At 50.4% G+C, this 11,540-nt stretch overlaps 1 protein-coding gene across 1 annotated transcript in view; it reads left to right on the forward strand.

Annotated features, from left to right (window-relative positions):
• Positions 1-9,532, forward strand: part of LOC306768302 (zinc finger SWIM domain-containing protein 6-like) — a gene marked incomplete at its 5' end in the record, with an annotated part of 67,523 nt that extends 57,991 nt beyond the window's left edge. Inside the window, 3 exons of the mRNA XM_079256606.1 lie at positions 2,548-2,711; positions 5,472-5,553; positions 8,506-9,532. Coding sequence (XP_079112732.1) covers positions 2,548-2,711; positions 5,472-5,553; positions 8,506-9,368 — 1,109 coding nt within the window. The 3' untranslated portion in view covers positions 9,369-9,532. The remainder of the gene's footprint in view (positions 1-2,547; positions 2,712-5,471; positions 5,554-8,505) is intronic.
• Between the last annotated feature and the right edge of the window lie 2,008 nt (positions 9,533-11,540).

The following is an 11,540-nucleotide window of genomic DNA, read 5'->3' on the forward strand; positions in this document are numbered from 1 at the left end:
CAGTATGTCTATGTCTACAGTATGTCTATGTCTGCAGTATGTCTATGTCTGCAGTGTGTCTATATCTACAGTATGTCTATGTCTACAGTATGTCTATGTCTGCAGTATGTCTATGTCTGCAGTATGTCTATGTCTACAGTATGTCTATGTCTATAGTATGTCTGCAGTATGTCTATGTCTGCAGTATGTCTGTCTGCAGTATGTCTATGTCTACAGTATGTCTATGTCTGCAGTATGTCTATGTCTACAGTATGTCTGTCTGCAGTGTGTCTATGTCTACAGTGTGTCTATGTCTACAGTATGTCTATGTCTACAGTGTGTCTGTATCTAAAGTATGTCTGTCTGCAGTGTGTCTATGTCTACAGTATGTCTATGTCTACAGTATGTCTATGTCTGCAGTATGTCTATGTCTACAGTGTGTCTATGTCTACAGTATGTCTATGTCTATAGTATGTCTATGTCTGCAGTATGTCTATGTCTACAGTGTGTCTATGTCTACAGTATGTCTATGTCTATAGTGTGTCTGTGTCTGCAGTATGTCTATGTCTACAGTGTGTCTATGTCTACAGTGTGTCTATGTCTGCAGTATGTCTATGTCTGCAGTATGTCTATGTCTGCAGTGTGTCTATGTCTACAGTATGTCTATGTCTGCAGTATGTCTATGTCTGCAGTATGTCTATGTCTGCAGTGTGTCTATGTCTACAGTATGTCTATGTCTGCAGTGTGTCTATGTCTACAGTATGTCTATGTCTACAGTGTGTCTATGTCTACAGTATGTCTGTGTCTGCAGTATGTCTATGTCTGCAGTATGTCTATGTCTGCAGTGTGTCTATGTCTACAGTATGTCTATGTCTGCAGTATGTCTATGTCTGCAGTATGTCTATGTCTACAGTATGTCTGTGTCTACAGTATGTCTGTGTCTGCAGTATGTCTATGTCTGCAGTATGTCTATGTCTACAGTATGTCTATGTCTACAGTATGTCTATGTCTGCAGTATGTCTATATCTACAGTATGTCTATGTCTGCAGTGTGTCTATGTCTACAGTATGTCTATGTCTGCAGTATGTCTATGTCTGCAGTATGTCTATGACTGCAGTATGTCTATGTCTGCAGTATGTCTATGTCTGCAGTATGTCTATGTCTGCAGTATGTCTGTCTGCAGTATGTCTATGTCTGCAGTATGTCTATGTCTGCAGTATGTCTGTCTGCAGTATGTCTATGTCTGCAGTATGTCTATGTCTGCAGTATGTCTATGTCTACAGTATGTCTATGTCTGCAGTATGTCTATGTCTGCAGTATGTCTATGTCTGCAGTATGTCTATGTCTACAGTATGTCTATGTCTGCAGTATGTCTATGTCTGCAGTATGTCTATGTCTACAGTGTGTCTATGTCTGCAGTATGTCTATGTCTGCAGTATGTCTATGTCTGCAGTATGTCTATGTCTACAGTCCACTACGTCGGTTTCAAACGTGTCTCCGTCCTCATGCTTCAGTTCGTCTGTTATGTTGCCGTGGTTACTAAGTCACTTCCACCACCAGTGGACTCTTTTATGTGGATTACTGGGAAGGTCTTTTCAGAGACCAGAGTCCAGACCAGAGTCCAGACCAGAGTCCAGACCAGAGTGCAGACTAGGGACCAGACTAGAGTCCAGACCAGAGTCTAGACCAGACCAGAGTCTAGACCAGACCAGAGTCCAGACCAGAGTCCAGACTAGAGTCCAGACTAGAGTCCAGACCAGAGTCTAGACCAGACCAGACCAGAGTCCAGACCAGAGTCCAGACCAGAGTCCAGACCAGACCAGAGTCCAGACCAGAGTCCAGACCAGAGTCTAGACCAGACCAGACCAGAGTCCAGACCAGAGTCCAGACTAGAGTCCAGACTAGAGTCCAGACTAGAGTCCAGACTGGAGTCCAGACCGGAGTCCAGACCGGAGTCCAGACCGGGGTCCAGACCGGGGTCCAGACCAGAGTCCAGACCAGAGTCCAGACCAGAGTCTAGACCAGACCAGACCAGAGTCCAGACCAGAGTCCAGACCAGAGTCCAGACTAGAGTCCAGACCAGAGTCCAGACTAGAGTCCAGACTAGAGTCCAGACCAGAGTCTAGACCAGACCAGACCAGAGTCCAGACCAGAGTCCAGACTAGAGTCCAGACTAGAGTCCAGACCAGAGTCCAGACCAGAGTCCAGACTACCATCCAGACTAGAGTCCAGACTGGAGTCCAGACTGGAGTCCAGACTGGAGTCCAGACCGGGGTCCAGACCGGGGTCCAGACCGGGGTCCAGACCGGAGTCCAGACTAGAGTCCAGACTGGAGTCCAGACTGGAGTCCAGACCGGAGTCCAGACTAGAGTCCAGACTAGAGTCCAGACTAGAGTCCAGACTGGAGTCCAGACTGGAGTCCAGACCGGGGTCCAGACCAGAGTCCAGACTAAACATAAAGAGGCGTGATGTCGCTGCAGCATGGAACTCGTGGCCCAGACTGCGGCCCATGTCAGTCTGGGTGTGTGGAAGCGATGTGAGGCGTCCTGATGTTGCTGGTGTCTCCAGGTGACGCTGCGAAGCTCCAAACAGTGTTAGAGTCCATCCAGAAGAACATCCACTCCTCCTCTCACATCTTCAAGCTGGCTCAGGATGCCTTTAAAATCGCCACGCTGATGGACAGCCTGCCGGACATCACGCTGCTCAAAGTGTCGCTGGAGCTGGGCCTCCAGGTAACCACACACACACACACACACACACACACACACACACACACACACAAACATACCCTGACCCCGTCTGTCCCCGTCTGACCCCGTCTGTCCCCGTCTGACACCCGTCTGTCCCCGTCTGTCCCCGTCTGACACCCGTCTGTCCCCGTCTGACCCCGTCTGACCCCCGTCTGACCCCCGTCTGACACCCGTCTGTCCCCGTCTGACCCCGTCTGACCCCGTCTGACCCCGTCTGACCCCCGTCTGTCCCCGTCTGTCCCCGTCTGACACCCGTCTGTCCCCGTCTGTCCCCGTCTGACACCCGTCTGTCCCCGTCTGACCCCGTCTGACCCCGTCTGTCCCCGTCTGACACCCGTCTGTCCCCGTCTGACCCCGTCTGTCCCCGTCTGACACCCGTCTGTCCCCGTCTGACCCCGTCTGTCCCCGTCTGTCACCCGTCTGTCCCCGTCTGTCCCCGTCTGACACCCGTCTGACACCCGTCTGTCCCCGTCTGACACCCGTCTGACACCCGTCTGTCCCCGTCTGACCCCGTCTGTCCCCGTCTGACCCCGTCTGTCCCCGTCTGTCCCCGTCTGACCCCGTCTGTCCCCGTCTGTCCCCGTCTGTCCCCGTCTGACCCCGTCTGTCCCCGTCTGACCCCGTCTGTCCCCGTCTGTCCCCGTCTGACCCCGTCTGTCCCCGTCTGTCCCCGTCTGTCCCCGTCTGACCCCGTCTGACCCCGTCTGTCCCCGTCTGACACCCGTCTGACACCCGTCTGTCCCCGTCTGACCCCGTCTGTCCCCGTCTGACACCCGTCTGACACCCGTCTGTCTCCGTCTGTCCCCGTCTGTCCCCGTCTGTCCCCGTCTGACCCCGTCTGACCCCGTCTGTCCCCGTCTGACACCCGTCTGACACCCGTCTGTCACCCGTCTGTCCCCGTCTGTCCCCGTCTGACACCCGTCTGACACCCGTCTGTCTCCGTCTGTCCCCGTCTGTCCCCGTCTGTCCCCGTCTGACACCCGTCTGTCCCCGTCTGACACCCGTCTGACACCCGTCTGTCCCCGTCTGACCCCGTCTGTCCCCGTCTGTCCCCGTCTGTCACCCGTCTGTCCCCGTCTGACACCCGTCTGACACCCGTCTGACACCCGTCTGACACCCGTCTGTCCCCGTCTGACCCCGTCTGACCCCGTCTGTCCCCGTCTGTCCCCGTCTGACACCCGTCTGACACCCGTCTGACACCCGTCTGTCCCCGTCTGTCCCCGTCTGACCCCGTCTGACCCCGTCTGTCCCCGTCTGACCCCGTCTGACACCCGTCTGACACCCGTCTGTCCCCGTCTGACACCCGTCTGTCCCCGTCTGACACCCGTCTGACACCCGTCTGACACCCGTCTGTCCCCGTCTGTCCCCGTCTGACCCCGTCTGACCCCGTCTGTCCCCGTCTGACCCCGTCTGACCCCGTCTGTCCCCGTCTGACACCCGTCTGTCCCCGTCTGACACCCGTCTGACACCCGTCTGTCCCCGTCTGTCCCCGTCTGACCCCGTCTGTCCCCGTCTGTCCCCGTCTGACCCCGTCTGACACCCGTCTGACCCCGTCTGACCCCGTCTGTCCCCGTCTGACACCCGTCTGACACCCGTCTGTCCCCGTCTGTCCCCGTCTGACCCCGTCTGACCCCGTCTGTCCCCGTCTGACACCCGTCTGACACCCGTCTGACCCCGTCTGACCCCGTCTGTCCCCGTCTGACACCCGTCTGTCCCCGTCTGACACCCGTCTGACACCCGTCTGTCCCCGTCTGACCCCGTCTGTCCCCGTCTGACCCCGTCTGTCCCCGTCTGACCCCGTCTGACCCCGTCTGTCCCCGTCTGACCCCGTCTGACCCCGTCTGACACCCGTCTGTCCCCGTCTGACCCCGTCTGTCCCCGTCTGTCCCCGTCTGACCCCGTCTGACCCCGTCTGTCCCCGTCTGACCCCGTCTGACCCCGTCTGTCCCCGTCTGTCCCCGTCTGTCCCCGTCTGTCCCCGTCTGACCCCGTCTGACCCCGTCTGACCCCGTCTGACCCCGTCTGTCCCCGTCTGACCCCGTCTGTCCCCGTCTGACCCCGTCTGACCCCGTCTGTCCCCGTCTGTCCCCGTCTGACACCCGTCTGTCCCCGTCTGACACCCGTCTGACACCCGTCTGACACCCGTCTGACACCCGTCTGACACCCGTCTGTCCCCGTCTGTCCCCGTCTGACCCCGTCTGTCACCCGTCTGTCCCCGTCTGTCCCCGTCTGACACCCGTCTGTCCCCGTCTGTCCCCGTCTGACCCCGTCTGACCCCGTCTGACCCCGTCTGTCCCCGTCTGTCCCCGTCTGACCCCGTCTGACCCCGTCTGACACCCGTCTGACACCCGTCTGTCCCCGTCTGTCCCCGTCTGACCCCGTCTGTCCCCGTCTGACCCCGTCTGTCCCCGTCTGACACCCGTCTGACACCCGTCTGACCCCGTCTGACCCCGTCTGTCCCCGTCTGTCCCCGTCTGACCCCGTCTGACCCCGTCTGACACCCGTCTGACACCCGTCTGACACCCGTCTGTCCCCGTCTGTCCCCGTCTGACCCCGTCTGTCCCCGTCTGACCCCGTCTGACCCCGTCTGACACCCGTCTGACACCCGTCTGACCCCGTCTGTCCCCGTCTGTCCCCGTCTGACCCCGTCTGTCCCCGTCTGACACCCGTCTGTCCCCGTCTGACACCCGTCTGTCCCCGTCTGACCCCGTCTGACCCCGTCTGACCCCGTCTGTCTGGCAGGTGATGAGGATGACGCTGTCCACGCTGAACTGGAGGAGGAGGGAGATGGTGCGCTGGCTCGTCACCTGCGCCACGGAAGTCGGTGAGAAAAGCTTGTGATGGTGGAATCTGGTCTGTGGAGGGTCTGAGGGGTGACATGACAGCATGATCACGGATCAATCACACATTCCAGGTTTCGCTTTGCGTCAGTCAAGATGTTTTCAGTTCATGATCCAACAGTCTGACGTTTGTGGAGAAAAATACTGAAGTCTGAATGATATTTCTGTTCAATTCATTCTTCCTTTCCACAATCACCTTCACAGAAGCCGACATCGCAAAATCATCAGCGTTGTTCTGCAAACCCCAAATAAACCGATCAGATAAACTAATAAAACTAATATATACACAAATACAACATATACTGTGTACACTCTGAACTTTAACAATAATATGTATATATTTAAATTAACATCAACAAATAATACCGAGGTGGACGTAGCATCCTCAGCATCACTTAAACATTGAGATTATTTTATTTTTATTCATTTGATTTGAATATTTTAATCTTACTTTTTTCTCTAAAAACATAAAATATAATAAAATTATTTTAAATACAAATTTATGAAATAAACCTAATGTATGTATTTATTATTTAGACATTTTAATGTTTTTTTTGTCTTTACATATTTATTTAATACACATTTTATTTAATATGTGTACCTATACAATCTTTAAACTTAATTTATTTATGATAAAGTATTGATATATTTGATCTTTATTTTCCATCGTCGGTCTGCATCCGCTGAGAGAATCAAAAACAATTCTGGAAACTTTGCATGATTTTAAACGATTATTTTGCATTCAGTCAACCAGGAATCTCGGCTCTGGCAGACCCTTTGCTCTTTCAGAAGCTCTCTGATCCTCCAGCTGGATCAATCACACCTGTTGCAGCCCGTTACCTGTATGACAGACACCTGTCGCCACACCGGCTCAGTCAGACTCCAACCTCTCCACCATGAGCAACACCAGCGAGATGCCAGTTTTTATTCGAGCTGCAGTGAAAAGCTGCTGATGGAAACATTTGGAACCTCATCGAGTGGTTTTTAAGACATTTTCATCCAGAAGTTTATCTCACAGGTGTGACGGAAACACTTCCATGTTTAGGTGAGGTAGGAGGTCACATGACCCGTTCATTGCAGGGAAAGACGGCGCGGTAAGAATAGACGGAGGAGACGCGAATCTAGACCTCCATCTTTCACAGCAAACAGGAAAATGCAGTTTTACAGAAAGTAGGAAGAGAAAAGAGGAAGAACGCCGTGGAGACTCCTGAATCAACGGCACCTGGATACCTGGCACAAGCCACGCCCACCAACAGCTCTGAAACCTGAACGATCTGGCGTGTACGAAGAACGCTACAGACGTCTCTGTTCTCCGTGAAACCCCTAAAATCTGGTCTGTTTTATATCATGGAAACGTTTTTCTGCTGCTGCTTCAAGGACGAAACGGAAAAGTTTCCGCCGGAGCAGAAAAACAGTCAACAAATCCTCTAAAACACGAGACTCTGTAGAAACTGGCTGGACCCACTGTGACCTTTAGGGGTCTGCGAGGGGGGGGTCTGACTGGGTCGTTGTGTTTGGACCTGAATACTGAAGTCTCTGAAGTGGACAGGAAGTGGCGTCCGGAGGGAAACCCCCTCCCAGATGAGTTCAGATGGATGTTGGGGGTACAAGGAGTCCCTGTTCCTGAGCGTCTGAATGGATTCATTGAGAATCTTCCAGCGGCCGATGCAGACAGACGACGTCACAAAATGTCAGACAGAAAATCCAATTAGGTTAAAAGAATTTGTAGAACTTTCTGGTCCGATTGGTCGTTTCTGCGTACGAGGAGGGAGACGGATGAATGTTCACCGTGTTCTGCTAAGAGCCACTTCCAGCTGTCGTGTTCAGACTTCTTCTCTGCTAGAATTAAATTTACCTCCTTCTGTAGGTCAGACGTCCACCATGGAGACTTTACATCTGCTTGTTTAATCCTCAGATAATTTCATCCCCTACCGAGACCACCGTTATGTCAGGAAAGTAGAAAATACATTTCCCAGACAAAAAAAGCAGCTTAAGTTTATTTATGATTGGCTGCAGCTATTCTTGTTTTTCTAACAAATGAGGACACTAAATATTAAAAGAAAAAAAAGAAGAAAAAAGATTACAGGCAAATTAATAAATTAAGAATTACAGAAATTATTTATTAAAAATAGAATAAATACATCATATATGATAGTAAATAAAAATTGAGAAAAGATAAATCAAGGAATAACTAATTATAAATATTTAATGTCATAAAATAATAAAATTATCATAATAGTGAATAAATGATTTTTTTTTTTAATTGTAAAATTATAAAAATCTGCATTATCAATTAAAATGAATATAAATAACGTAAGTAGTAAGTAAAATTGGTAATAAATAGAAAAAAAGAAACAAAACAAAAAAAAAATTAAATAAATATTTTGTACAACTGAAAAAACCTGAACAGTATTTAATCACTTTCTCAGCTATGTTTGGTGTCTCTTTATATATAAAACAAGTCTTAATTTCTGCAATCAGATTTTTTTCTGTTTAACTTTTACCAGACACAACATGTAGTGTTTATTCAGAGACTCTAGATGGTAAATCCACCATTATTTATCACATCTTCATCACCATCACTACCATGTTGCTAAGAGACCTCTATTTTCACCTGGACATGATGATGAAGACACTTCCTGTCAGACTTTCCACCAATCAGAGAACTTAAACCGACGGTAACGTCCAATCAGGAGCAGCCAAAGATCAACAAGTGATGAGAAAAGCAGGAAAATAATGATCCTCTATGGCTGGAATAAAGCCAAGAAGACGTTTGGGATGCAGCTGAGGTGGAGGTGCTGCAGTGAGGACAGCAGGTAGATAGTAGCAGGAAGACGAAGGAAGAAGCAGGAAGTAAAGAAATGTAAACAAGCTGCGAACAGAAAGCAGATTTTCCTCTAAAGAAGCTTCCAGCATTTCTTTTCTTTTCTCTGCAGGCGTGTTCGCGTTGGACAGCATCATGCAGAACTGGTTCACGCTCTTCACCCCGACGGAGGCCACCAGCGTGGTGGCGAGCACCATCGTGTCCAACAGCACCATCGTGCGCCTGCGTCTGGACTGCCATCAGCAGGAGAACCTGTCCAACTCCGCCCGTACCCTGGCCCTGCAGTGCGCCATGAAGGACCCCCAGAACTGCGCCCTGTCGGCTCTGACGCTCTGTGAGAAGGACCATGTCGCCTTCGAGACGGCCTATCAGATCGTCCTGGACGCCGCCGCCACCGGGATGAACTACACTCAGCTGTTTACGATAGCACGCTACATGGAGCACCGCGGTTATCCCATGAGGGCGTACAAACTAGCAACGTTAGCCATGACGCACCTGAACCTCAGCTACAACCAGGACACGCACCCCGCCATCAACGACGTGCTCTGGGCGTGCGCCCTCAGTCACTCGCTGGGCAAGAACGAGCTGGCCGCCGTCATTCCTCTGGTGGTGAAGAGCGTCAAGTGTGCCACCGTCCTGTCGGACATTCTGCGACGGTGCACGCTAACAACGCCGGGCATGGTGGCGCTGCACAGCCGAAGGAACTCTGGGAAGCTGATGTCTCTGGACAAAGCTCCGCTCAGGCAGCTACTGGACGCCACGATCGGGGCCTACATCAACACCACGCACTCACGGCTGACGCACATCAGCCCACGCCACTACAGCGAGTTCATCGAGTTCCTGAGCAAAGCCAGAGAGACGTTTCTGATGGCACACGACGGACTCATCCAGTTCACCCACTTCATAGACAACCTGAAACAGATCTACAAGGGCAAAAAGAAGCTCATGATGCTGGTCCGAGAACGGTTCGGGTGAAACTGGACCCAAACCACCAAACAGACTCTCTTATCCTCTCTAACTTGAAACATCATTCATGTGAATCTTATTCCTGTGATCCGGGATCAACGGGTCCGACGTGAAGACGGAGGATCGATGGGTCCGATGTGAAGACGGAGGATCGATGGGTCCGATGTGAAGATGGAGGCGAAGAATCGAGAAGCTTTCTGGTCCAACGTGTTTGGAAAATTAACGTGTTGAAGAGTTTCTCTTCGGAGATGCCATCGGGAACCAGATGCATCAAACTATGTGTAGATGTTTGTTTATCAAAGCAGATTTACTATCCAGTGATGTTCCCGTAACATGCGTAAACAGCAACGTTTATTCCATGCTTCCATGTATCCTGTAGGCGGAAATGGTTGTTCAGCAGCACATCCACCAGAGGGCGATGCAGACCTCGTAGTTCCGACGTCACCTGAAAGCCTCTTTTATGCTGGATGCAGAAGACGGATTCGGACAGTTTCTGTCATCTTCTGCGTTGGTTTTGCACATATTTTGGTCTGTTTTTAGGGAGCTGATGCAGAAAATGGAGCAATACCACCCAAAACCACTGGGGGCAATGTTGAGTTAAATAGCTGACACATAACCAGAGAAGAAGAAGAGAAACAGGAAGACTACACAATTTGTTGAATAAAAAGCAACAAAGACGCAGAAGAAGTTGAGAAGAGCAAAAAACATCCTGTTTTTCTTCTTCTGGTGTTTATTGGATGGTCGTAAACAACTTTACCGCGATGCGTTACCGCTACCAGCCTGTGTCAAAACCACAGACTGTATGTAAAGATGGGCGGAGCCTCCGTGACGTCACCCGTAGGTTTCTGAAGAGCTGAATTGAAGCTCGGTGGGCGGTTCCTACCATCACCATCTTGGCAGGGGCATGCGTGTCGTCTCGCCCGGAAAATACAAATATAGGCAAAGAGGTGGAGCTGAGAGGGGGGCTGTGAGTGTCATGGTGGATGATTGACATCGAGTGAACTCCGAGCTTTCTGTAGCTAAGAGCTAACCAAGCTAACCAGGAGATAACAGGAGCTAACCAGCTAACGGAGGTAGGCGGGCTAAAGCTAAGTCACGTTGTTAACCAGCTTAAAACCGCGGTTGTTCTACGTTCTTCTGACTTGAAGTGGGAGATCAGGTACCTGTCTATCAAAAGGACACGCCCCTAAATATGCCGAACTTTAAGATTAAATTACTTTTAAACGGGCGAGTTAGAAAACAATCCACTCCCCCCACAGTTGTCATGAAGGTAAACCTGACCTATTAAACCTAAAATGGATTTTTTTAACCAGGCTGTAAACATGTTTATTTCTGCTGAGAAGTTGGTCTTTTTAACATGGGAGTCTATGGGGATTCGCTCTGTTTTGCAGCCCCTTGTGGATGACGGGGGAACTGCAGTTTAATGCATTTCCGCATCGACTTCACTTTTAACCATCTGAGGCTCAGTCCATCTTTCATATACGGTTTATGGTCAGAACGTAGAAGTGAACTTTGAATTTAGCACTGCCTACAAGTGGATGAACTGACTGAACAACCATGGCAACGTAAACGATGAACTGAATGGTGACGACGGAGATGTACGATGTTTAAAACGTACGGAAGGAAACAGAAATGGACCTAAAAACAACAGTAAAGCCTGATGTTGACTAACAGGTCAGGACTATTGACTGTAATGTCGTTGTGCTCCTACTGACTGTAACCTGAGAGGTGGTTTATCAGCCAGATCGAAGAGGTACCTCAGGTACGTAATAGCAGTGCAATAGCGACGCCTTCCTTAAATAGAACCGAAAGACTCGGACAGAAAGCTGGAGAATTTCGCGCTTCATAACGATATTTCAAATGGAGATTTTTCGCTAAACAAGAAGTCATTCCTGCTTTGTCTTTACGCCACGTCACATGAGTAACCTGGAAATGCTAAATGCGTCGTATCTCCACCCTCCCCAAAGCAGAGTCTTGCGGGACGAGACTTTACCAGAATTAGCGCTAAACCCTTCAGTGGAAACGTCTCCAAGCCGCAATCGTACTTTGTTGAAAATGTAGAACTATTAACTGTTATTTTGTTAAAAACTGTAATGGAAACGCGGCTGCTGATCTTGTGACCTTCCCATCGGCGACATTCGTTTCTGGCAAAAAGACAAACAAAGCAGGAGCACTGCTACC

The sequence above is a fragment of the Telmatherina bonti genome (genome assembly GCF_933228915.1).
Source record: "Telmatherina bonti genome assembly, chromosome: 17".
In the NCBI taxonomy this organism is placed as follows: domain Eukaryota; kingdom Metazoa; phylum Chordata; class Actinopteri; order Atheriniformes; family Telmatherinidae; genus Telmatherina; species Telmatherina bonti.